The sequence below is a fragment of the Anoplopoma fimbria genome, chromosome 19 (assembly GCF_027596085.1).
Source record: "Anoplopoma fimbria isolate UVic2021 breed Golden Eagle Sablefish chromosome 19, Afim_UVic_2022, whole genome shotgun sequence".
NCBI classification, from domain to species: Eukaryota; Metazoa; Chordata; class Actinopteri; order Perciformes; family Anoplopomatidae; genus Anoplopoma; species Anoplopoma fimbria.
The window spans coordinates 25,243,239-25,266,317 of NC_072467.1; the positions used below are offsets into that span (position 1 = coordinate 25,243,239).

A 23,079-nucleotide genomic window follows, 5' to 3' on the forward strand; every position below is an offset into this window, starting at 1 on the left:
GTAAATGGCAACCTGTCAAAACAGAAAGTAAACCTTCAGCTGATCCAAACTGCTCAGCTTAAAGGTGAAAGTAGAAAAACATGCAAGTTGTGTTTCAGATAAACCAAATGAATGCAAATCAATAATGACTTTTCCATTCCGTCCATATCACCAAATGGAAATCACTGGAATGTGTGAACAGCACAACATGAACAGAGAAGCCTCGGTTTTAACTGTAGAAGATCTAACATTAGCCAACCCCGGGCTGCGTGTAGAGTAGCCTCCCCTGGGCTTTGTTCCACTCAGTTGACTGACTCATCCATTAATGCACACGCCACCACCTTTTAGATATGTGGCATTTGGCGTTGCTCTTTAAGAGTGTGCATTGCCCTTCTTGAAGCTGCATCTCCGGCTCCCCAACAACTGATTGTGACAGTCACTTGAAAATGCATCACGCCATGTTTATTCATGAAGCTGGTAGCCAGGCCAAACCATTGTTCTTATTTAGTGTCGACTTTCAGCTGGTCTGTGGTTTATTGTTTTGTGATAATGGACAGCTTTAACCCTGCAGTTATAAAACATAATTAATCTTCCTCAATATGGTAATCAAGTGCAAATATACATCCAGTTAAACGTTCAATTTATATTATTTAATAAAGGCTCTTTATATCTTTAAAGCAGATTTATTTGTATTCTTCCAGATTCCTTTTCTTATATTTGTGGTATTAAACATGTTTATTCATCTCACTTGTAAGCAGAGGCTCTTGTTCCCTTGTCTTTGGTGTAAATAAAGGTTGATTGTATGAATAAGCGGCCCCTTAATCTTGTTTCTTATGAGGTCGAGTTACGGGCTCAATCCATGTTGCTCAGTTTTGTATGAACTAATGTATTTCCTTCCTTTGTTTGCTTATCCAGTGCTTCTTCGGGGGGAGGAGGTGGTAGGGGCGCACCTCAGCACTATCCCAAGACTGTCGGCAACAGGTTTGTCATTTTAAAAAAATTCCATAGCACACTTAATGTGAAGTGATTTAATGATTAGCACTACGGCACTAGTAGGTTTTCAACACTGCAGAAAAAGTGGTCGAGACAGCTTTGTTGATTAAAGGGCCAAAATTCCAGGAAACTCGGATTTGAATACCCAGAAGTCCTGTTACATGATGTCACTCAACTGCAGACGGCACACGCATGTTTACCAACTTGGCTGTCTGAGATTATTTTTAATAATAAAGGGTAAAAAAAAAAGGAGGAAAGTGTTTAAAAGCCGAGCAGAGTACTCACACTTATGTGAAAACATTATGGGTTTTGTTTTTGCATGGTTTTTATCTTAACCCAACTGGTGAATTTTATTTTGACCTTACCATTAGGAACTTATCTGGTTATGAAACAATCTCAATTAATAATACTGATGCCTCTAAATGACCTACATAAGTGAATGAGACCTTCAGAAAGAATATTGGCGATTTCTATATACTTATTCTTAAAGCTTGTCATCTGCACCACCTGACTAGATTCCTGCAAAACCCTTTGTGCTTGAACAATAACTATATTGCAAGGGCGGTGTATTTTTCTGTACCAGCCACGTCGTCTCCTGATTCAGTGGTACTCAGTGTCTCTCTCTGTACTTTGACAGCGAGTTCCTGGGGAAAACCCCAGGGCAAAGCGGTCAGAAATGGGTTCCTTCACGAAGCACTAGACGAGATGTCAACTCCAGCACCGAAAAAGAGCGTCACGATGCAATCTTCAGGAAAGTGAGGGGGTAAGATTCAACCCCTGTATGCAGTTAATTATCCATCCCAAGGGACAAAGGGCTTTTATTTTTTGGTCCCTCCTCTTTTACTTTTTTTTTATATCCCGATTTACCCGGAAGTCCAGTTCTTGCAGAATTTACAAAACCCATTTGAATAACAGTGTGGTTTGTCTCGCCAAATTTAATTCAGTACAGCCAGAAGAGCTCTCCTAAATAAAAATGCCAGTGAACTAAGGTTACAGGACTTGAGGTCAGGTTGACTTAAAGGGCACATATCAAGAAAAACCTCATCTTCTCAGTGCTTGTGCACATACACTTGGGTATCTGGAGTGCTTACCAACCCACATCGGTGAAAGAGGAGACAACCCAGTTCATTATTTGTGGGCTGCCTAGATCAGAAAACATGTGATTTCACAAGCCAATCAGATTTGGCTCCCCCTTTCTATGCCACATGCAGGCTCATTAGAATATACAGAGGTTTTAAAGAGACAGACTCTAAAACGGGGTGTTTCAGACCGGGTGAATCCAGATGCATACAGACAGACAGACAGACAGACAGTTTGAGATAAATAATGTGAGTTTTTTTCTACATTAAAGCATGTACACATACAAGTATGAACCTTAAAATGAGCATGATATGTCCCCTTTAAAGTAAATGTATAGTTGCTGTCAGAAAATCAAAGGTCAGCTTCATGGTGATGGAGATGACAGTGTTTCCATCGGGAATGTAGGCGAACTGGACACCACAACAGGAGGCAGAAGTTAGACTCTGCAATTTATGTATAACCATCTAACCACAAACTGCTGTTTTCTTGTTGTCATATATACCGTAATAAATAAAAAAAAGGTAACCTCTTGGTCTCCCTCCTCATCATCCTGGGCATGATTCCTCTTGTCGCAAACATGCTTTTCTAAATCCCTGATGAGTAAATCAAGGTGTCTAACATAACCTCACACACTGCTCAAAGCCCGTAAAGAATCAGAAAGCAAATGTTGATTATGAGATTTAGTAAACAAAGCCTTTGGATTAATTGAGCATTATTTATTGGCTCTTTTGCACCGTGTCGCATCACAAGAAATGAAGCTGCAGAATGAGTGCTCAGGCAGTGAAGGATTTTAAAATAGTGGTTAGACGATTGTTTAATTACTAGAACTGAGACGTAATGCAGTATAAAACAAATCATTTAGTGAGTTTGACTTATTGACCAAAAACAAACACCCATCTTCAAATCTGCAGTCTTGATTCTTGGTATCAGTCCTTCCTCCCTCTGCTCATGTGACTCACTGCCTGCAGGCACCGCTTGGTTTGACTCAGCCAGCAGCAGCGTTCACAAGAAACATCATAAGAAATGTCAGAATACAGGGAAAATGATATAAGCAGTTTGCCTACAGACAGACAGCTTTTGTTTGTGCTCCTAGCTGATACGACTCGCTGCGCTTGTGTTAAACATATTGACCGATGGTGAGACACTGCGGACAGAGCAGATTTAAATCTCACTTTTCTACATGTTTACATCACGTTTCTGCTTGTTGAACAGGTGTATTGACAAAGTCTTGGCTTCAGAGTTATCTATGAACAGAGCAAACATTTTATACGTAAAGTACCGCAATTGATAATGTTCATTTAATTTCTGGGAAGCCAAAATGGTGATCGGGATAATATTGGATAAATAAAACAAGCGAAGAGGCCTTTTTTTCCCCCTTTATTATGTCATACCAACATCTTCTCTCCCTCCTCTTTTTCTAGCACACTCAACAAACTCACGCCTGATAGGTTTGACAAGCTATGCCTTGAGCTCCTGAACGTGGGCGTAGACTCAAAACTCGTCCTTAAAGGAATCATCTTGCTGGTAAGGGAACATATTTATTCCCAAGTCTCCTCTGCTAAACTGAAATGCATTCGTCCATATTTTCGCCTGGCTGCTCTGAGAGACTCACAATGGGACACATGTTTTCTAATCACCTGAGTGGTTCTCCTACTCTGCTTTCTCCTCCTTAGATTGTAGACAAAGCCCTAGAAGAGCCGAAGTATAGCTCGCTCTATGCTCAGCTATGTCTGCGCTTGGCAGAGGACGCACCAAACTTTGATGGCCCATCAACTGAGATCCAAACATCCCAAAAGCAGAGCACAGTAAGTGTGGCTGACTGAATCTGTTCTCCTCCTTTTATATCACTAATAACGTTTCAGTTTTCTGTCCTTCAATCAAAGCGGAGGGTTTTTCTGAATGGTTACTTTGTTGTCATTATTAATACCTCTTTGAAACTGAATTGTTACTTAAAACTCATTTCTTTTAATCTAAGCTTCTATGGACATTATTTGTCTTCATATTTCTTTTCACCAACGGATGATGTGTTTTTCTTGTTGTAACAGACCTTCAGAAGACTGCTGATTTCCAAACTTCAAGATGAATTTGAAAACCGCGCCAGAAATGTTGAAAGTAAGTTCTTGTCCTTTGTATATCTTGTATCTTTTTTTTTTTTAGCTCATGTCCTCACAGCGTGTCCACTAAACCTCTCGTTTCTCCTCATCCCCTCAGTCTATGACAAACATGACAACCCTCTTACTTCTGAGGAGGAGGAGCAGCGTTCCATTGCCAAGATCAAGATGCTTGGCAACATTAAATTCATCGGGGAACTCGGCAAACTTGACCTCATCCACGAATCTATCCTTCATAAGTGCATCAAAACAGTATGTGCACTCTTTTTATGTGTGTGTTTGAAATTTGGTGCCTTTTGAAGTCAGGTTTTATCATTGTTTTAAGACTGCACATCAGGGGGTAGAGTCAAAAGAAATACTGCATACCTTCATGAACCCTCCTGCATTCTTTCTCTCAATCTTTTTTTCTGAAGCTTCTGGAAAAGAAGAAGAGAGTCCAGCTCAAGGATATGGGGGAAGATCTGGAGTGCCTCTGTCAGATAATGAGAACTGTGGGGCCGAGACTCGACCATGCGAAAGCAAAGGTAACGGCTCCACAGTACATGAATGGCCGCCATATGGAGAAGCTGTGTATGTGCTTAGTGTGTGCGTGGGACATGTCTTAATTCAACACACAAGGGACTACACTTGCAAAAGCTTATTCACGCTTTTATCAGTTTAGTTATCTTCTCAATTACTCCTCTCCACACCACCATTTATGCAAAAAAAAAAAAAGCTACTGTTTTGATGTCTTTGTTGTAATTGGGTGCTTGTTTTCATACAAAAGGAGCTTTACAAACAACCTTATCAGAGCGGAATGTTTGATGACTGTAGTGTTTTTATGTTTTGTGTAGTTTTGTTTTTGGTATTTACAGTAGTCATTTGAATTTTAAAAGGATTTTAAATCTAGTTCTTGAAGTAAATTGTAGCACTCCAGTCTACTTTAATCAAATAAAACACAAAACATGATTTCACAACAGCAGAAATGTGGCTGGTGAAAATGCTGAGTTGCTAGTGAGCATAAAAATGTCATGTGATGACACGAGCCGGCATTTTCATGTCACATTTCCTGACAGCTTGTTGTTGGCTTGCCATTGATATTAGTGAAAAGATATCGTGGTAAATGTTGACATAAAAAGTGTATTATTTTAGTTTCATATATAGAAATTTCAGAGAATATATGCTCATAAAAATGTTCCTTTTAAGTCATGGAAATGCATTGGTAAAAATGTGTATGAACCCTGAAGGCAGCCAGTTACTTATGCTTTTGCATGCAGAAGTAAAAGTTTGTTCCAAAAATGATCAAGGTGCTAAATGCAAACCAGACATCTTACATTCTGGTTTCTCTCTGCCTTTGTGGTTCTGCCTGGGTGGACTGAGTCATCTCAGGCCCTCGCTAAGCTCACCTAAAGCCCCACTAGGCTCAAAGCCAGCGCTAAACATAAATCCTGCTGCCACACTGTACTCTCACACTCTGTCATGTCCTCACTCCTCTACTCTCTCTCTCTCTCTCTCTCTCTCCATCTCCATCCTTCTCCTCCAGTCTTTAATGGATCAGTATTTTGGCCGTATGCGATCCTTAATGAACAACAAGGAGTTGCCCGCCAGGATCCGCTTCCTGCTGCAAGACACAGCGGAACTGCGAGAAAACAACTGGATCCCCCGCAAGGCTTTCATCGACAACGGACCAAAGACGATTATGCAAATCCGTCAGGAGGCGGTGAAAGTGAGTCAGGTGACATTACGGGGCTCCTTGTTTAGATGGCCCGTATTATGGGATGTTTAATAGTTAATGTCCAACATCAGAAGAGGTTGAGGTGTGTGTTTTAAAAAAAATAAAATAAGTCCTGGCGATGAAATAGGCACAAGATGTAATTGAGTTTCTAGTTTGATAACACCCTCAAGTTAATGTTAGAAATTCAAGTTTAGATCTGGGTTAGAGTTGTGATTGATTTATGGGACAATTTAATGACACCAGCTGTTTTTCCTGTGTGTTCCTGCAGGATTTGGGTGTTTTCATCCCAGCACCCATGTCACATGGGATGAGGATGGACTTCTTCCTGGAAAGCCCCTTCATGCACAACAGAATGAAACTGGACAGGGAGACACTCGGAGGATTGGCCGATATGTTTGGGCAGATGTCAGGTAGGGGCTTTGTTCTTTGCTGTCTTGACCTTTTTGTAGTCTCATCTCGTCATGTTTCATTTCGTTTTTTATTTAATTTCAGAATCACAAAAAAAGTGTTGAATTTCTTGGATCATTTATTTTACAAAAAGTCAGAAAAACAATGGAATCTTGTGTAGTGAAAGAAAATGGTAATAAATGGAACAGATTTTTTTTCTCATGTGACTGTTGGTCTACGATGTGGCATTCATTGTTTAATTTTTATTTATTTATATCCCAATTTTATTTTGGGTAACATTTTAAATGAAACATGTAGAATAAAGTGATTTTGATGAAATGTAACAAATCTAAGCTTCAAATAGTGTTGTGTTTGTCGCACTTGATGTGTTCAAGGACCGTTGGAAATTAAACAAAGTGTCTTTTCTTTAAGCTTTTTTTTGTTGTTTTTTTTGTAAAGAAAACGTTCTTTTCAAAACCCCCAGTGTGTTTTCTGGTTTGGAAGGTTAAAGCACTTAATTTACCTTGAAGAATAATCCCTGTTGAAGTTGTTTTGGTGCGAAAATGATCATCCAAAAGGGATGTGAAATGGTTTGATCAGTTTTTTATGATCACTTCGAGGCAGTCGTTTAATATAATACTCCAATAATCTCCTGCTTGGACTCCCTCCTCTGTGTTAAACCTCTTCTAACATCATCTTTGTTTTTGTTTTCTCAGGCAGTGGGATTGGAACTGGCCCAGGGGTTATTCAGGACAGGTACTCGCCCACAATGGGACGCCATCGCACCAACCCGCTCTTCAACGGCCACACGGGCCACATCGCCCCTCAACCACAGTCTCAGTTCGAAGCAGGGCCAAAGTCTTTCGTTAAATCCAACCAGGTAATCCTCGCTCACACATTCATATCATTCAGACTGCCACCGATTTGATATTTCTCTACAAATCCTGAGGTCAAAGCTTAAGAAAGTGACCCACTGTGCCCATGTGACTTTGGACAGGTTCAGAACCAGCACTTCCAGAACCACATGGCCCAGCAGCAGGTCCAGTCCAAGGACATGCCTCCACGATTCGGCAAGAAAGGACTCAATGCAGATGAGGTAACAATAACTAGCTTTAGCTAGGCTGCAGGAGATGGACAGAATCATCATAACAGCTATTTAGTTGTGAAGTTTACTCAACAATTTATGTGCTTTTGTTGTTGTTGAGATATATACACACTGACATAAACGGCTGTTTTGTGACGTCCGGCCTGCTGGTGTTAAAGTCTTCATGCCCAGTGATTATAAAAAGACGCGTTATTCTGAGGAACACAACCTGCTACCGGTCTTTCTTCTACCTTGTCCTCTGTCTTTGATCTCCATCTTTCTCTTCCTTCCTCCTCTTCTCCTCAAACTGGTAGCTGGTCCACTGACTGCGATTATGAGATATGAGGGCATCGTTGGAGTTGATGTTCAGATGTATATAGTTTTTTTTTCATAGCATGGCTGATCCTGACGTTTTGCTTTGTGTGCGTGAAACTTCCTGGTCCCTCAGATCAGTCTCAGGCCTGCTCAGTCATTCCTCCTCAACAAGAACCAGGTCCCCAAGCTCCAGCCCCAGATCCTCACCATGATGCCTCCCAGCGCCCAGCCCCCTCGCACTCAAACCCCTCCTCTGGGACAGGTAAGAGGCGGTCCCTACTCACTGATTATTTTGACTTCCACAAACATGGATAACAGGGCTAGAACCAATTTAAAGAATAGAAAAAAAGTGTTGAAGAAAAAAGTTTTAGAAACATTTGAAATGAAAAAAGAATCCTGGCCAAACCAATCATCATAAACAGGGTTCCAGCAGAAAAGAAGCCTTAAATGCTATTAAAATGTATAAGGTCAATCTTAAGGTCTTAATTATGCTAAAACATGGGAAGTAGAATTTGATTAATCTGTTGAATCAATCTTATGTTGTATTGTAAATTCTTAAATAATAATAATAATTTTTCACATGCTCCGAACAAACAATCCACTGTCTGCTAGCTAACTAGACATGTGGTAGTACAAATTGAACCATAAAACCAATAAAATGTTATGGTTCCCTGGTGGCACTACATCTGTAATAATCACATGACCTTTTGCTTCAGCCTCCACAGCTTGGCCTGAAGACCAACCCTCCGCCCATCCAAGAGAAACCTCAGAAGACGAACAAGAAACCTCCTCCTGCCAGGGAGGAACTGCTCAAAATGACGGTAGGCAAAACAAGAAACTGCTATCTTTCTAGAATGTATGCAATATATAAGAAATAATATGAAAAATATATATAATAAAAAAATGTATCAAGGAGTGTAATGAAGAGGAGGAATTAGGAATGCAATAAAACTGCATTTATTGTGAAGAGGCCAGACCTATGAAGAACTTTGTGCTTGTGTAAACCTTTTGATCATAAACACATTGGTTGTATAAATATGAATGGTGTTGACTCTCACCCACAAAGCATGGTGAACGAGAAGGAACTCATAACACAAGCCAAAAGGAGAGCGTCATTATGAAATGCAATGCGTCACAATATTAGTTTTATCTTTATTACGTTGTTTTCATATTCTTTGGAAACAAAAGTTGTATGCATGTGCAAAAAAAGTTAAATAATACAATAAAAATCTAATTTCTCCTCACTTTAAAGACCACAAAGTTAGTCAGATTATAAAATAAATGATTGGCTGTTTATCTTTTAAAGGTAGCCCGTCTGTGTTGGTCCACTACCAAGGAGATGAGAGATCAAATCATTTGTCACATTTTCTGTGCTTAAAATCTCCAATTTCAGGAGGCGATCGTGACCGAGTACTTGAACAGTAAGAACCTGACGGAGGCCGTGAACGGCGCCAGAGAGATGAAGGCACCCAAGCACTTCCTGCCGGAGATGCTGAGCAAGATCATCGTGTGCTCCCTGGACCGTCCTGATGAGGACAAGGAGCACGCTAGCACTCTGATCCACACGCTCCGCACTGAGGGCCTCATCACTGGAGAGAACTTCATGCAGGTAGAAGCATCCATATTTGTCACCGATGAGAGACCAGAAGGGGATTGCGTCGTTATTCATGCTGTGGCGTTTGCTCTTCCCCAGGCTTTCCTCAACGTCCTGGACCAGTGCCCTAAGATCGAGCTGGACGTTCCCCTGGTGAAGTCCTACCTGGCCCAGTTTGCGGCCCGGGCCATCATCGCAGAGCTGGTGAGCGTGGCGGAGCTGGCTCACCCGCTGGAGAACGGCACTCACTTCCCCCTCTTCCTGCTCTGCCTGCAGCAGACGGCCAAGCTGAAGGACCGAGAGTGGCTCACCGACCTCTTCCAGCAGAGCAAGGTCAACATGCAGAAGATGCTCCCAGGTACTTTTGAACAGTCCCACTCCTCCCATAATGCATCTCACTGAGGGGGGAGTTGTAACCACTGTGACAAGGGCTGGGAATTCTTTATAAAAATGAAGATGCCAGTACCACCAGTACCCTTAAAGTGATACCGATACCAAAAGAGTAATTAGTTTGATACACAGCCCTAATTCTGAATATATGAATTATTCTTATCTGCAGAAATCGATCAGAACAAGGACCGCATGCTGGAGATCCTGGAGGGGAAGGGCCTGAGCTTCCTGTTCCCGCTGCTGAAGCTGGAGAAGGAGCTGCTGAAACAGATAAAGGCAGACCCGTCTCCACAGTCCATCTACAAGTGGATTAAAGACAACATCTCGCCCAAGCTTCACACTGATAAAGGCTTTGTCAACATCCTCATGACCAGGTAAAGGTTAGCTTTGATGAACACTGAGGCTCAGTTGAAGTTGATCAAAATTAACATTTAAACAGTGAAAGTGGTGTTTCATAACTTTCGAGGTCAAAGTAATTGCAGTTTACAATATCCTCCCCATACTCGAGTATACATCAAATATACTTAAAACTCTTAAAATGGACGGGAAATGTCTTTTTTTGTGTGTAAATAAGTTTTAGTAAATATCAATCTTAAGTAAGATTTTAAAAAAATAGCAATATTTTGTGAGTGTTATTTCTTATAAAATACTTTCAGTTAAAAAATATTTTTTTAATAAGGGTATATGTTTCACTTATGATGGCAAAATTCAACATTGCCAACTTATTTTTTTATTTTTTTCATCATGATAAAATCTTTTTAAGTAATCGTTTAGTTAATAAAATATTTTAAATGTTTTGTCTAATTTAACAAACTGTACATAACTCAACCATATTCAGTATATTATGATTTCATTTAGACAACAGGAGGCTGGGACCAGCAAATGTTTGACATTTTCATTTGGAAAAATGACTTAAATGATTAATTGATTATTAAAATAGCTGCCAACAATTTTTTTCAATAAAACTAAATCACTTTTTTTTTCAGAATAAGATTTTAGTCATGGTGGAGGTCTTTTTTTTATTTTCTGCAAGGGTGTATACATTTAAAGAAACGCAAGACCACTTATTCAAAATGTTATATTTAATCAGAAAGGTCTAATCAACATGTTCTTCCGATCTCTTCCCAGTTTCCTCCAGTACATCGCCCAGGAGCTGTGCATGACGGAGGGCGATGAGCAGCTGGCGGCGCCCTCCAAAGAGCAGCTGGAGCAAGAGAAACAGCTGCTGCTGGCCTTCAAGCCCGTCATGCAGAAGTTCCTGCACGACCACACCGAGCTACAGGTCAGCGCCCTCTACGCCCTGCAGGTGCACTGCAACGCCAGCGCGTTCCCTAAAGGTACAGTACCGCCGAGTCTTGGGCAATCTACTAGTATTGAACCGATTATTAACTTTTTGCAAATATATTGATGTCCATGTATATGTCGGTCACTAGAAATTTCATGAAAGAAATGCCCAAATTAGTTTGAGGTAGGAAAGAAGTGGTGTCTCCATTACATAGTTAGTCCACCAGAGAGCGCTGACAACCAGAGATGCACCGATAGCAGTTGTTTTGGAGCTTTTCTTTTCTTTTTACGTGCCAATGTAAGAACTATAACTCAAACAGCAAGGCTGCAAACTTTTTTTCAATGTGTCAATGTGAACCGTCCAAAATTGTAAATGTTATCCTTTTACTTTCTAATTGTCATCTATAGTGGATATGGGCATAAATAACACACTTCAACTGATTACAAAATAAAAGATAGTATTTTTATTTAAATACTTGCTTTTGATTAGAAAAAAATCTTGTCATTGGTAGTTTTAATGAGGAGGTTAAACAGGTCATACGTCCCCCTCTAATATCTATTTTAAATTGCTGTGAAAACAACTTCAAACAACTGTGGTTATTCAAGTTTCTCACCAAGAATTGCATTTTACAAGATAACATTTGAACACAGTGGTTGATTTACCTTTGCCTAATACTCCTTTTTGCTGAATATATATCGCTCGACAGCAAAATAATCTGGTCATCATTTTTAGTCAAGTGTTTGAGGGATTTATAATAATTTCAATGCACTATAAGTACTTGTACTGTTTTTATTTTAACGATATTTTTTTACTTTTAGCGTATGTTACTTTTACAACAAAATTGCTTGTTTTTTGGTGGGAACATTCAATAATGCCAATTGTTTTTAATATTCTTTCCACGTAGGCATGCTGCTGCGCTACTTTGTAAACTTTTACGACATGGAGATCATTGAAGAAGAAGCCTTCCTTGCATGGAAAGAAGACATCACCCAAGAATTCCCGGGGAAAGGAAAATCTTTATTCCAGGTAACGTAATCATTCACATCTGTTACCATTTGATTTGTGAGAGACCGAATATCCTCAGCTACTCATACACATCATGTAAACACGTTTTTTTTTGCACAAGACTTGACGTGATGTTTCCCTCTGTCAGGTCAACCAGTGGCTCACCTGGCTGGAGACGGCGGAGGAGGAGGAGTCAGAGGAAGAAGCAGATTGAGGAAACCAAGAGGAAGCATCATGGCGTAGAAGATCAACCGTTATCTTATTAGCACACTCGCCTTTTTCCTTTTATTTAACTCCAATCTTAATTAAACCACTACCACGTGGCACTTAGCTGCTTCTGTCGTGCAAATATAAACCGAAAGCTTGTACCTGTAGGGCTTCATGTGTTACCAGCCGTAACCGCGACGATGGGCTGAGAAGCCTCATTTGATCTGTTGCCTGATGGATGTTTGATTTTTCTGGATCTGTGTCCCGATCAGCTACATGAATTCTAAAGTCTGGAGTGGCTCAACATGTGTTTATTTTCTTCTTCTTTAAACTCTTTTGGCTGAAGTTTGTAACTTTTTTTTTTTTTTCCACTGTATTGCATGTTTTTCATTTCGACTCTTTTTTTTTTTGATTCGAGACTTCCCGCGTAGCAAAGTGCTTTATTTAAGAATGCGTAGGATTGTTGTACCCCAGAGTATATCAAATTAGTGGTCTTCTTTGCTAAAGCTAGCTATACGTATATTATATATTATTAACAAAAAAAAGGATCTTGTCAGTGACCCGCGTTGTGATCCTCTGAAAGGGCACAAAAATGAGAGCGAGGCATAAGCTGGCAAAACGTTTAAAAAAATGAATTACGGTCGGTGTTTCATCAACATATGCTAACTAGAAAAAACAACTGTTCTTTTTAAATAAAAGTGCTCTCCGTAGTCGCTGATGATGATGAGCATCTTCCCTCGTTTTTTTTTGTGATAACTCATTTTATCACCTGTCCCTTTTTCTTTGTCTTTTATTAAATGACTCACGATCCGCCTAATGTTACAATATTTTTTTTAAAGAAGTTGTAATCATTGGTGTGCCACCGTAACGTTTCAGAGTTGCCTGTGTTTCTACCTCTTAGTCAGATGGGCTTTTGTTAGTTTGTTTTTGATGCTAGGATAATGACATCTACTAAGAACCTATAGCCCAAGCAGATGCTGAAGTATTTGATTTAGTTTTGGCCTAATTGCACAATAAAATTTATTGAAGCAGACTTTTCCTGTGAAGCTCCACGTGGTTTACAAGTGTTAATATTTCAGCATGAAGAGAAAAAGGCTTGTTTTTATTAATTCAACAGCTCATCTGCCTCTGGGACACGTACCTGTTTAACGGTTGGAGTTTTGTCTCGCCCAGAATTCAGAGCAAATTAACTGGCTTGTTTATTTTGAATGCTTAATACATTTTTTATATTTTTCTTAGATTGGCAAAATATAGGCAAACCTTTTTACATAGGTTGTAAGTGGTTGCCCTTTACTAAGATAAATAACAGTTAAATAAATAAGAAACGGCGACTTTAGTCCAAGATTTGTGCCGACAAGCCGTGTTTATGTACAAAGGCAATGGATTTAGATCATATTGTACGGTATTCAAAATTATTGTGCACCTCCTATTGCTTTAATGTCAATAAAGTCCAGTACATGAGCACCAAAACTAGTTTTCACTTTTATTTATACTGCTATTCTTAATGTATTCAAACTCCCCGTTAAACTGCTTCACTCGCTAGCAAACTTAAGAGGACAAAAAAACTGATTCTTAGTCGGTTTTCTGGAAAAGATCTTAAGGAATTTCAGGAAACTTTTTATAAACTTTTTGAAAATGCTTAAATATGCTTTCTATTCTTGACCACACTATTAAATGAAAACCAAGGCAAGTTTCAGGAGTGTATATATTTAACAAGTGCAATGTCACAAATGTTCAGAAACGTACAAAAATGTACAATTTGCATTATGGATAATAAAATTGAAATTCAGAGCTTTAATAGTATCAAACGACTATGTTAATATTTAGTGGAGCAATGTGCCTGAGAAGAGAATGAAGTGGCAAACAATGCTTTTAGTGCATGTCAATGTGAGCGCCCCCAGCTGGCCACTGCTCTGCACTGCTCTCATACGGCGGTTTACAGCTGATATTTCCTTCCTGACCTCACGACCTTGTCCCGGAGTGCCCAGCTTCTGGTCCCACATCAGGTAAACACAGGTGAGCTTTTTATACTCACACTTTGCAAGGTAGGGGAGGCTCGGCTACAAGCCCAAATACAAACGAAGCTAAACTCTGTAAGCACTGTTGCCATTGTTTGCGCTGTTAGCACCGTCAAGTAGAAGGAGTAGAGTTTTTGAGAAAACAAAGAAATATATATATATCCTAGTCGATTCATGCTGTATGGTGATGGATATCAGGCTTCCACATGTTGCAAGAGTGGATCAGGGCATGGAGGTTGATGTAATAATAATAAGTAACCAATATTTCGTTTCAAAGCAGGTTTCATCCTTCTCCCGGGATGTCAACACGTTAATGGTCGACTACTCCTGGTCCGTAGGGATCCAGAAGTATTCCACCACCTTCCTGCTCCTGCGTTGAGGTGCAGAGTCCGGTCGCTCTCCTCCGAAGGCGGGCAGCTCGTCGAAGTGACTCGGGCCCGGGTCCCTCCCTGTGTGCGGGGCAGAGACCCTGAACATGGTCCTGAGAGAGGGTTCAGTTACAAATGAGTGAGTGGTTGTACCTTTAAAATGCTACAGATTCCTCTCAGGAGGAAATCCTTTCAATTGACATTTCACAGTTTTGTTTTTGGAGTAATATTTGTTTCTGTTCACCTTTTATTTTTATTTTTTTTTTATTTATCTATTTTTTTACAAATTTTTCTAAAAACAAGAACCTAAGACATCAGAGTAATTTCACAGATTTTACACATCATTTCTATAACCTCTGCAAAACAGGAAAATATAGAATTGTCAAATGAATACAGGACCCCGGATTCATTCAGAAATCCACTCATATCTTCATGCTTTTAAATAATGTGAATGCATAGATTTTTACCCATATGACCCATAAAACCCTTTGGATAAAAATGCCATGAGTCATCCAACTAAAACAGGAACATTTTGTTGGAGATACAAGGTTTCTATCTGCTTATTGACATGCTGCTGTTTTTAGCGCCCTCTGGTGGCCACAGCGTTACCTGGATGAACTCCTTTCAGGCTCTTCGGTGCTGGATTCAGGGGTGGAGATGTACACCGGGTCTCCCTCCTGAACAAAATGACACATAACGAGAGAACTGGTAGCTTTAACATGTGTATTATATATTTATATATATATTTTTACATTCCTAGATAACTTCATGCACACATCTGTAGAGTCTTCTCACCGTAAAGTTTCTCGGGGCGCCGTCTTGATTTTTGAGAATTTTCACCCTCTGGTCGCTTTCTGTCATGCAGAGGAAGTAGCTCTTGATGTTGGCTTGACACTGTTGGGAAAACAAACGTAAAATGTTCCTTAAACTTTTTATTAAACAGACAAAAAAAGGATGGAAGAAATATACATTTGCACAGACCAGACAAATTCGTGTTGAGTAATATAGATGCAAGCAAATGACAAAAGTTATGTATCACAGAGCAACAATATCTTTGATTTTCATCCATATTTAAGAAGACTTTGGTGTTTTTTCACTCCCAACAGACAGAACCATCCCTCTTGTCTCTAGTGTTTATGATCTGTGGTGCTATCGTGGATGCTTTCTTACTGCTTTGTTCTGCCTCAGGGCCTTCAGGTCCTCCTGACCTCTGACCCTGTCGGCTAACTCCTGGTGCTTCTCCCTCCAGTCGAGACACTCGGCCGTCCTCTCCTGCCTCTCCTTCTCGGCCAGACGTCTCTCGGCATCGGCCTCCCGCTTGGCCTGGTTGGCCTTTTTGCTCTCCTCCTCCGCCGCCGTCGCCCTGCGCCTCGAACTCATCTCACTGTGAACACAAGACTTAAAATCACACACAAATACATACTTTTTTTTTTTTTTTACACAGAACTCACTCTTAACTAAACTTTTAAATTGGCCTTTTCGACTTCTATTTTTGCTCATCTTGCGTCATGAAACTGCTGTGTGCGTCATGTCTATACATGCATGTCAGTCATTTTAACGTTCCCACGGTTACAAAAACAAAAAGAATCAGCCGGTAGATCAAAGCAACAAGCTATTAGAGAATAGCCACACAAAGTTGTTTTTGCTTCTTTTACTTTTAAGGGAGTGTTTGAAATCCACCATGGATCTTGTGAAACGTCTTGGATTCTCATCTCTGACGTTCATTATTATCATTCGTTATGATTCCTCCTTCACTCGTCTCCTTTGCTTTCCTTTCAGCTCCTCCGTCAGTGTTTTCTCTGCTTACAGTATTTACACAGTATGATCGGGCTTTGATTATGATTATGACAAAAGGTCGAAAGCACTGGCTGACCTCCAGGATGCGTTCATCATCCGAGCAGAAATGTTTTCTTCTTTTCTTTATTACAGCTGATTTTTTATTATGTTTACAGTGTGGCTACACTCTAAGCTTCATTCTGGTCATTTGCCTTGTGCATTAACAGTTTAAATCACCCAGAAAATAACACGAAAATATTGAAATAACATGACACTCTGGATCACACTGTAGCAAAAAAAACCAAGATGATAACTCTTAACTTTAAGCAGCGTCAACTGCTTTGATGCTCCGAGTTTTGTGGCGAAAGCTGTTTAGGTTACATGTGGAGCAATTCATCTGATCTGTTGTTCTTCTTCTGATGTTTAAATTTATGCACTCAGCAGGAGAAAATATTATATTATATATATATTATATTATATATATATAACACGCCACTTTGAAGGACATTCTGCGTGTCATTCGCTTTGAGCATTTGGCATCTCATTTAAATGTCATTCTCACTCTAAAACCATCACATGCAGACGCAGAAAATCAAAGGTTTTTCTTAATAAAAGATCATGGTTTGGGTTAAAATAAGGATGTTTGATACGTTAATCACATTACAGACGTGAGTTAAGAAGTCACATACTGACGTAAGGTGGTAACAAAACTACTTGGTTATGATTAGGTTTGGGTTAAAAAAAAGGACGTGTAGTTATGTCATTTAAGGCACATAAGCTACAAGTGAAATACATCTGATAAGACACGTGCATCGGTCTCCTGGGTGAAAGTCGTGCGTTTGTTTGGCCCAGATTTTTTCGCTTCAAGTCACCTGACTTCCAGAGCGTCTATTCCTGCTGCATGAAATTACTGAAACATGCCCAGGAACTGGAAAGATGCAACAAAATAAAGGCTGTAAGAAGAATGAAACTTAAGCAGTAGTGGAATTGAGGTCCTGTAAAATAAACTTAAAGTAAACAGGAGTGTTAGTACTGCTGTTACAGGAAAGTCAAAAAACATCAACAGGCAGAATATGTCAGCCATTTAAAAACTGAAAGCACTGAATAATCAAAGGGTTTTTATAGTTCTAACTGGGAATAATGGACCAATAGTTTTTATTAGCTAACTAAATTAACAATCCAATCATTATAAATACTCTAAAACATATAATAATCTAAGTTTGATTGTATGATATTCATGCATTTTTTTTAAGTTCCTCAAATGTTAAACTTAAATTTCCCTGTGTTGGAAAAACTATTTGTGGAATGTGAAAACAAGAGATTTCATGAGCAAAAATAACAAAAAAACATTGGTAAATATCAGAAATCAATATAAGTTTGTATCAAAATAATAAGATATTGTGGATACGAACAAAAATAAGAGGACATTTCCTCTTATATCACTTCCTGCATGAGGCCACCCTTTTGCAGGCTAATTAATGGTGTATTTGTTATACAAAATATAAACCTAGTGCAGCTTTAATGTCCCAAAATACGTTCTTTGGGTGTCCATGAAACATACCCACCTCTGTTTAATCTGGACGTTCTCCTCTGTGATCTGCCTCAGCTTGTGTCGGAGGTCGTCTCGGCCTCCCTCCAGGCTCCGGTTCTCCTGCAGCAGAGCCTGTTTCTCCCCAGACTCCCGGTCCAGCTTCAGCTTGGTTTCAAAGTAACTCTTCTCTGCTTTGGCGAGTGAAAGCTGCAGGTCAGTGTGCTGCAGAAGGAAAAAGGCAGAAAAATGAATGTCAGAGGTCATAATTTAGCCGATTCAGTCCACCGGTAATGTTAAACCTGTTTGTGCCCCGGCTGATTGAGGGATATTGATGCTGATAACTATAACTGCGCTAAAATATTCATCCAAATTTAGTTAAAGCGATCATCTAATGTTCACTGTTCTCCTCATCAATACATAATTATGGAAATTAAGACAGATTTGGCCCAGACTAAAAAAAACAGATCACAAAGATTTAGTTTCCTTTCAGAATAAGCAAAATGATTTCCTGAGAGAGTTTGGCACTGTACTCTTTAGAAAACATTTCTCAAACCAAATAACAGGTTTATGTGTATTTGCTGGGGACTATTTTCAGCGGTGGATTAATACACATTTGGTGCTCTATAGTGAGTATTTCCAGCAGCAAGATAGTGAATGTGGGACAAACTCAAAATACTTTTTCCCCAGTTTTGACACAATGAAGGCACATTTCACGGAAAGTAACACTATAATTTGTATACTAAAATAACTTCACCTCTGTAGGTATTTTAACCCAAACCACAATCTTTTCTTAAACCTTACTAAGTCTAAGTTTTGTTGCTTAAACACTGCAGACACTTGAGCAGGTACACTGATTGCTCTTGTCCCTGGACATTAATAGAAAATCGAAAAAAAGATAACTTTTTTGTTTGAAGATATGTCACTTAATGCACTGATGTTTTTTTTAAAAGTGTTTAAAAACAATGGAGCTCTGCAACAGAGGATAATTCATTTTTTTATCTATAATTATATATATATATATTATATATATATATATATATATAATTAGTGGTTTTCATTGGATTTGTCAATATGACAATAAGAAGAATATATTATATAACCAGCCTCACGATTCAAGAAAACTTTGCATGACATTTTTGATTAATAACATAATCCCTTATGACTTTTTATTCTTTTAAATTCAGTCACATATGTTTTGCTTCCAGTTGATAAATTGGCATTCAACTCACTGATCCTCTGTTCTACAACTCCTGTATAATTTGCTGGTTGACGCTAAGTGCTGACATTTGGGTGAAGTTACATTCAGAGTAACATCCCACCCTGACGGAGGCATGATGGAGCACCCGAGCAGTGTATACATTACATGTTGTACTACAGTCACACTGATTACAGCCTCCGTTCATCCCCTCTCTGTCACTAACAGGTTGTGTAGATGTGAGCGTACAGATCAGCTGACAGTAACTGAGTCCACCTCTTTCTTAAGCGTCTGTAGTTCTTCACTCAGGCGGCTCCTGTCGGCCTCTGCGGCCCCTTTGTCCCGCTGACACCCGAGGGCCCGAGCCTCAGCCAGGGCCCGGCTCCTCTCCGCCTCCCCTCTGAACCCCTCCGCCTCCTCTGCAGCCCGCGAGCACAACGTCGCCCTCTGCTGGCTCTGATACAGCCTCTGCTTCAGCTGATGGGGGAGGGAGGGGGAGAGAGGGAGAGAGAGGGAGGGAGGAGGGAGGGAGAGAGAGAGGAGATGGAGAGAGAGGGAGGGAGAGGGAGGAGAAAGGGAGGGAGGGAGGGAGGGAGGGAGGAGGGAGAGAGAGAGAGAGAGAGAGGGAGGGAGAGAGAGGGAGGAGAGGGAGGGAGAGAGAGGGAGGGAGAGGGAGAGAGAGGGGAGGGAGAGAGAGAGGGAGGGAGGGAGAGAGAGAGGGAGAGAGGAGAGGGAGGGAGGGAGGGAGAGAGAGAGAGGGAGGGAGGGAGGGAGAGAGAGAGAGAGGGAGGGGAGGAGGGAGAGAGGGAGGGAGATGGAGAGGGAGGGAGAGAGAGGGGAGAGAGAGGGGAGGGAGGAAGAGGGAGGGAGAGAGGGAGAGGGAGGAGGGGGAGGGAGAAAGAGGGAGGGAGGTAGAGGGAGGGAGAGGGAGAGAGAGAGAGGGAGGGAGAGAGAGAGAGAGGGAGGGAGGGAGAGAGGAGGGAGGTAGAGAGGGAGAGAGAGAGGGAGGGAGGGAGGGAGAGAGGGAAGGGAGAAAGGGAGAAAGGAAGGGGAAAAGAGAGGGAGGGAGATAGAGGGAGAGGGAAGGAGAGAGGAACAGGAGAGAGAGAGGGAGGTAGAGAGTGGAGAACAGAAAGAGAGAGCAGTAGAGAGTAGAGGTAGAGCAGTAGAACAGGAGAGAGAGAACAGGAGGAGAGAGAGCAGAGAGGTGGATGTAAACTGACTTGTACATGTAACAGTAGAGCAGTAGAACAGTAGAACAGTAGAACAGTAGAACAGTAGAGCAGTAGAACAGTAGAACAGTAGAGCAGTAGAACAGTAGAGCAGTAGAGCAGTAGAGCAGTAGAGCAGTAGAACAGTAGAGCAGTAGAACAGTAGAGCAGTAGAGCAGTAGAGCAGTAGAACAGTAGAGCAGTAGAACAGTAGAGCAGTAGAGAACAGTAGAGCAGTAGAACAGTAGAACAGTAGAGCAGTAGAGCAGTAGAACAGTAGAGCAGTAGAGCAGTAGAGCAGTAGAACAGTAGAGCAGTAGAGCAGTAGAACAGTAGAACAGTAGAGCAGTAGAACAGTAGAGCAGTGGAACAGTAGAGCAGTAGAACAGTAGAGCAGTAGAACAGTAGAGCAGTAGAACAGTAGAGCAGTAGAGCAGTAGAACAGTAGAGCAGTAGAACAGTAGAACAGTAGAGCAGTAGAACAGTAGAGCAGTAGAGCAGTAGGTTCCTTTGTCTCCGGTGTAACAGGACTCTAACACAGTGACCTCCTGTGTGTCCTGAATGGAAAAAGGTCAACGCTTCTACATGAAACTCTACACCTTTATGTGAGATCACTACCAGCATCTGAGACTAAATGTAGGCCAACCTGCATGTTTATAGAACATAAATGCTCCATTTCCAAAGGGACATTCTCTCAGTTTACTCGTTATTTTAGACTCAGCCTTATGAGGTATGGATGTTTATCTAGGACTTTTAAATAAGGTGGCATCAGGGTGTGCAAATGTGCGTAAAGCCTCATGTTTAATGCATAAAAAGTACAGAAATATAAATCAAGATATTAAAAGTTAAAACAACGCAAATACTAATACTATTAAAAACAAAAAAGCCTTTTTAAGCTGCTGCTTTAGAGCAAGATAAAGCTTCTCTGCAAATACATTAACTCAGAAATAGAAAAGTAACGTGCCAATGATAATAATAATCCAAACATGTTCATTAGGGCCTTGACTTGGATAACATTGTTCCTTTGTACTCCAGCACAATGGTGTTAGAGGTAGGGGTCGTGTTTCAGAGTCTTCTCTGGCTGCTGGGGAGCTTTTCCACAACTGAGATGATCATCAATGTAAGACACAGGCTCCCCAGGCATGAAACAATTGTTGCATTATGGGAAATGTAGGATACAGTGTTTCTGGAGCTTGACTAAGCCTCATCTGCAGCAATTTCATCCCTTCAATTTTGAATTAACACTTCAATATAATTAATATGAATTGAGAGAGAGGGAGGGAGAGAGAGAGAGGAGGGGAGAGGAGGAGAGGGAAGAGGGAGAGAGGAGAGAGAGAGAGGGGGAGAGAGAGAGAGGAGGGAGAGGGGGAGAGAGAGAGAGAGGGAGGGAGAAAGAGGGAGAGGGGGGAATATTGAGGAGAGAGGGGGATAGAGGGAGGGGGAAGGGGAGTGAGGGGTGGGAGAGAGAGACAGAGGGAGAGAGAGGGAAGGGAGAGAGGAGAGGAGAGGGTAGAATTAAATAATAGAGGGAGAGAGAGAGAGAGAGAGGGAGAGAGAGATTGAGGGAGAGAGAGGAGAGAGAGAGAGAGAATGAGGAGAGAGAGAGAGGAGGGAGGAGAGAGAGGGAGAAGAGAGAGGGGGAGATAGATTGAGGGAGAGAGAGAGAGAGAGAGGGAGAGGGAGGGGAGGGAGGGAGGGAGGGGGGGGGATAGAGGGAGAGAGATTGAGGGAGAGAATGAGGGGGAGAATTAAATAATATTGAAATGTTTTTATTTTATTTAATGAAGACCTAAACCTGCTTTGTATCCGTCCTCAGGAGAAACAGTCCTTTTTTTTTATCCCTCTTTGATTTGACCTCTTAACCTCTCTGACCTCTCAGTGATACGTTGTTTTAAACCGTGTTCAGTGGTCATGTGTACCTCTTTGACCTGACCTCTCAGTGATACGTTGTTTTAAACCGTGTTCAGTGGTCATGTGTACCTCTTTGACCTGAGCCTGCAGCTCCTGGTTCAGGTTCCTGAGGTTCCTCATGGTCAGCTCGTTCTCTGTGCGCATGGTGATCCTCTCCATGTGGATCTCGTTTGATAAATACTTGTTCTCTTTTCTCAGATCCTCACATTCCTGTGGAGAGTTTACATCGTCACTGAACGGTCCTTTTCCAGGAAGAGATTCCTCATTCATTAACATTTTTCCACACTTATCAAAACAGATAATTCATTTTTGGAGAAAGGGGGAGAAAGAGGGCGAGAGAGGGGGAGTGAGAGGGAGGGGGAGAGAGAGGGAGGGAAAGGGAGGGAGAGAGAGGGGAGAGGAGGGAGAGAGGGAGGGAGAGGAGAGAGGGGAGGGAGAGAGGGGGGAGGGAGAGAGGGAGGGAGAGGAGAGAGAGAGAGGGAGATGGAGAGAGAGGGAGAGATGGAGAGAGGGAGGGAGGGAGAGAGAGAGAGAGAGGGAGATGGAGAGAGGAGAGAGAGAGAGAGAGGGGGAGGGAGAGAGGGAGGGAGAGAGAGAGAGAGGGAGAGGAGGGAGAGAGAGGGAGAGGGAGAGAGGGGGGGGAGGGAGAGAGGGAGGGAGAGAGGGAGAGGAGAGAGAGGGAGAGATGGAGGAGGGAGGGAGGGAGAGATGGAGAGGAGGAGAGAGAGAGAGAGAGTAATTTAGATTTAGTTGACAGACATTTTCTCCATAAGGTCCATTTAGTAGCCGTTCTGGAGCTTTCCATCGTATCACATGGTCTTCACCAGAAATGTCATGTTTTGTAATTGTAGTTTAAAACATCAACGTTCCCAACACTTTAAAGAAAACTACAATTTAATAAAAAACTGGGCAAACTCCATTTATT

The 23,079-nt window shown here is 41.2% G+C and overlaps 1 protein-coding gene and 1 non-coding gene across 2 annotated transcripts in view; both read left to right on the forward strand.

Moving 5' to 3' along the window:
* Nucleotides 1–13,614, forward strand: part of eif4g2b (eukaryotic translation initiation factor 4, gamma 2b) — a 16,702-nt gene extending 3,088 nt beyond the window's left edge. Inside the window, exons 3-21 of the mRNA XM_054619632.1 lie at nucleotides 895–960; nucleotides 1,610–1,735; nucleotides 3,474–3,576; nucleotides 3,726–3,857; nucleotides 4,098–4,164; nucleotides 4,264–4,415; nucleotides 4,577–4,687; nucleotides 5,686–5,868; nucleotides 6,146–6,287; nucleotides 6,981–7,144; nucleotides 7,262–7,360; nucleotides 7,797–7,925; nucleotides 8,380–8,484; nucleotides 9,057–9,272; nucleotides 9,357–9,615; nucleotides 9,817–10,021; nucleotides 10,776–10,984; nucleotides 11,837–11,958; nucleotides 12,086–13,614. Coding sequence (XP_054475607.1) covers nucleotides 895–960; nucleotides 1,610–1,735; nucleotides 3,474–3,576; nucleotides 3,726–3,857; nucleotides 4,098–4,164; nucleotides 4,264–4,415; nucleotides 4,577–4,687; nucleotides 5,686–5,868; nucleotides 6,146–6,287; nucleotides 6,981–7,144; nucleotides 7,262–7,360; nucleotides 7,797–7,925; nucleotides 8,380–8,484; nucleotides 9,057–9,272; nucleotides 9,357–9,615; nucleotides 9,817–10,021; nucleotides 10,776–10,984; nucleotides 11,837–11,958; nucleotides 12,086–12,151 — 2,656 coding nt within the window. The 3' untranslated portion in view covers nucleotides 12,152–13,614. The remainder of the gene's footprint in view (nucleotides 1–894; nucleotides 961–1,609; nucleotides 1,736–3,473; nucleotides 3,577–3,725; nucleotides 3,858–4,097; nucleotides 4,165–4,263; nucleotides 4,416–4,576; nucleotides 4,688–5,685; nucleotides 5,869–6,145; nucleotides 6,288–6,980; nucleotides 7,145–7,261; nucleotides 7,361–7,796; nucleotides 7,926–8,379; nucleotides 8,485–9,056; nucleotides 9,273–9,356; nucleotides 9,616–9,816; nucleotides 10,022–10,775; nucleotides 10,985–11,836; nucleotides 11,959–12,085) is intronic.
* On the forward strand, nucleotides 7,533–7,699 carry LOC129108951 (small nucleolar RNA SNORD97). Its single transcript, XR_008531964.1, has one exon. It is a non-coding gene; the product is annotated as a small nucleolar RNA SNORD97 (small nucleolar RNA).
* Nucleotides 13,615–23,079: the final 9,465 nt, after the last annotated feature.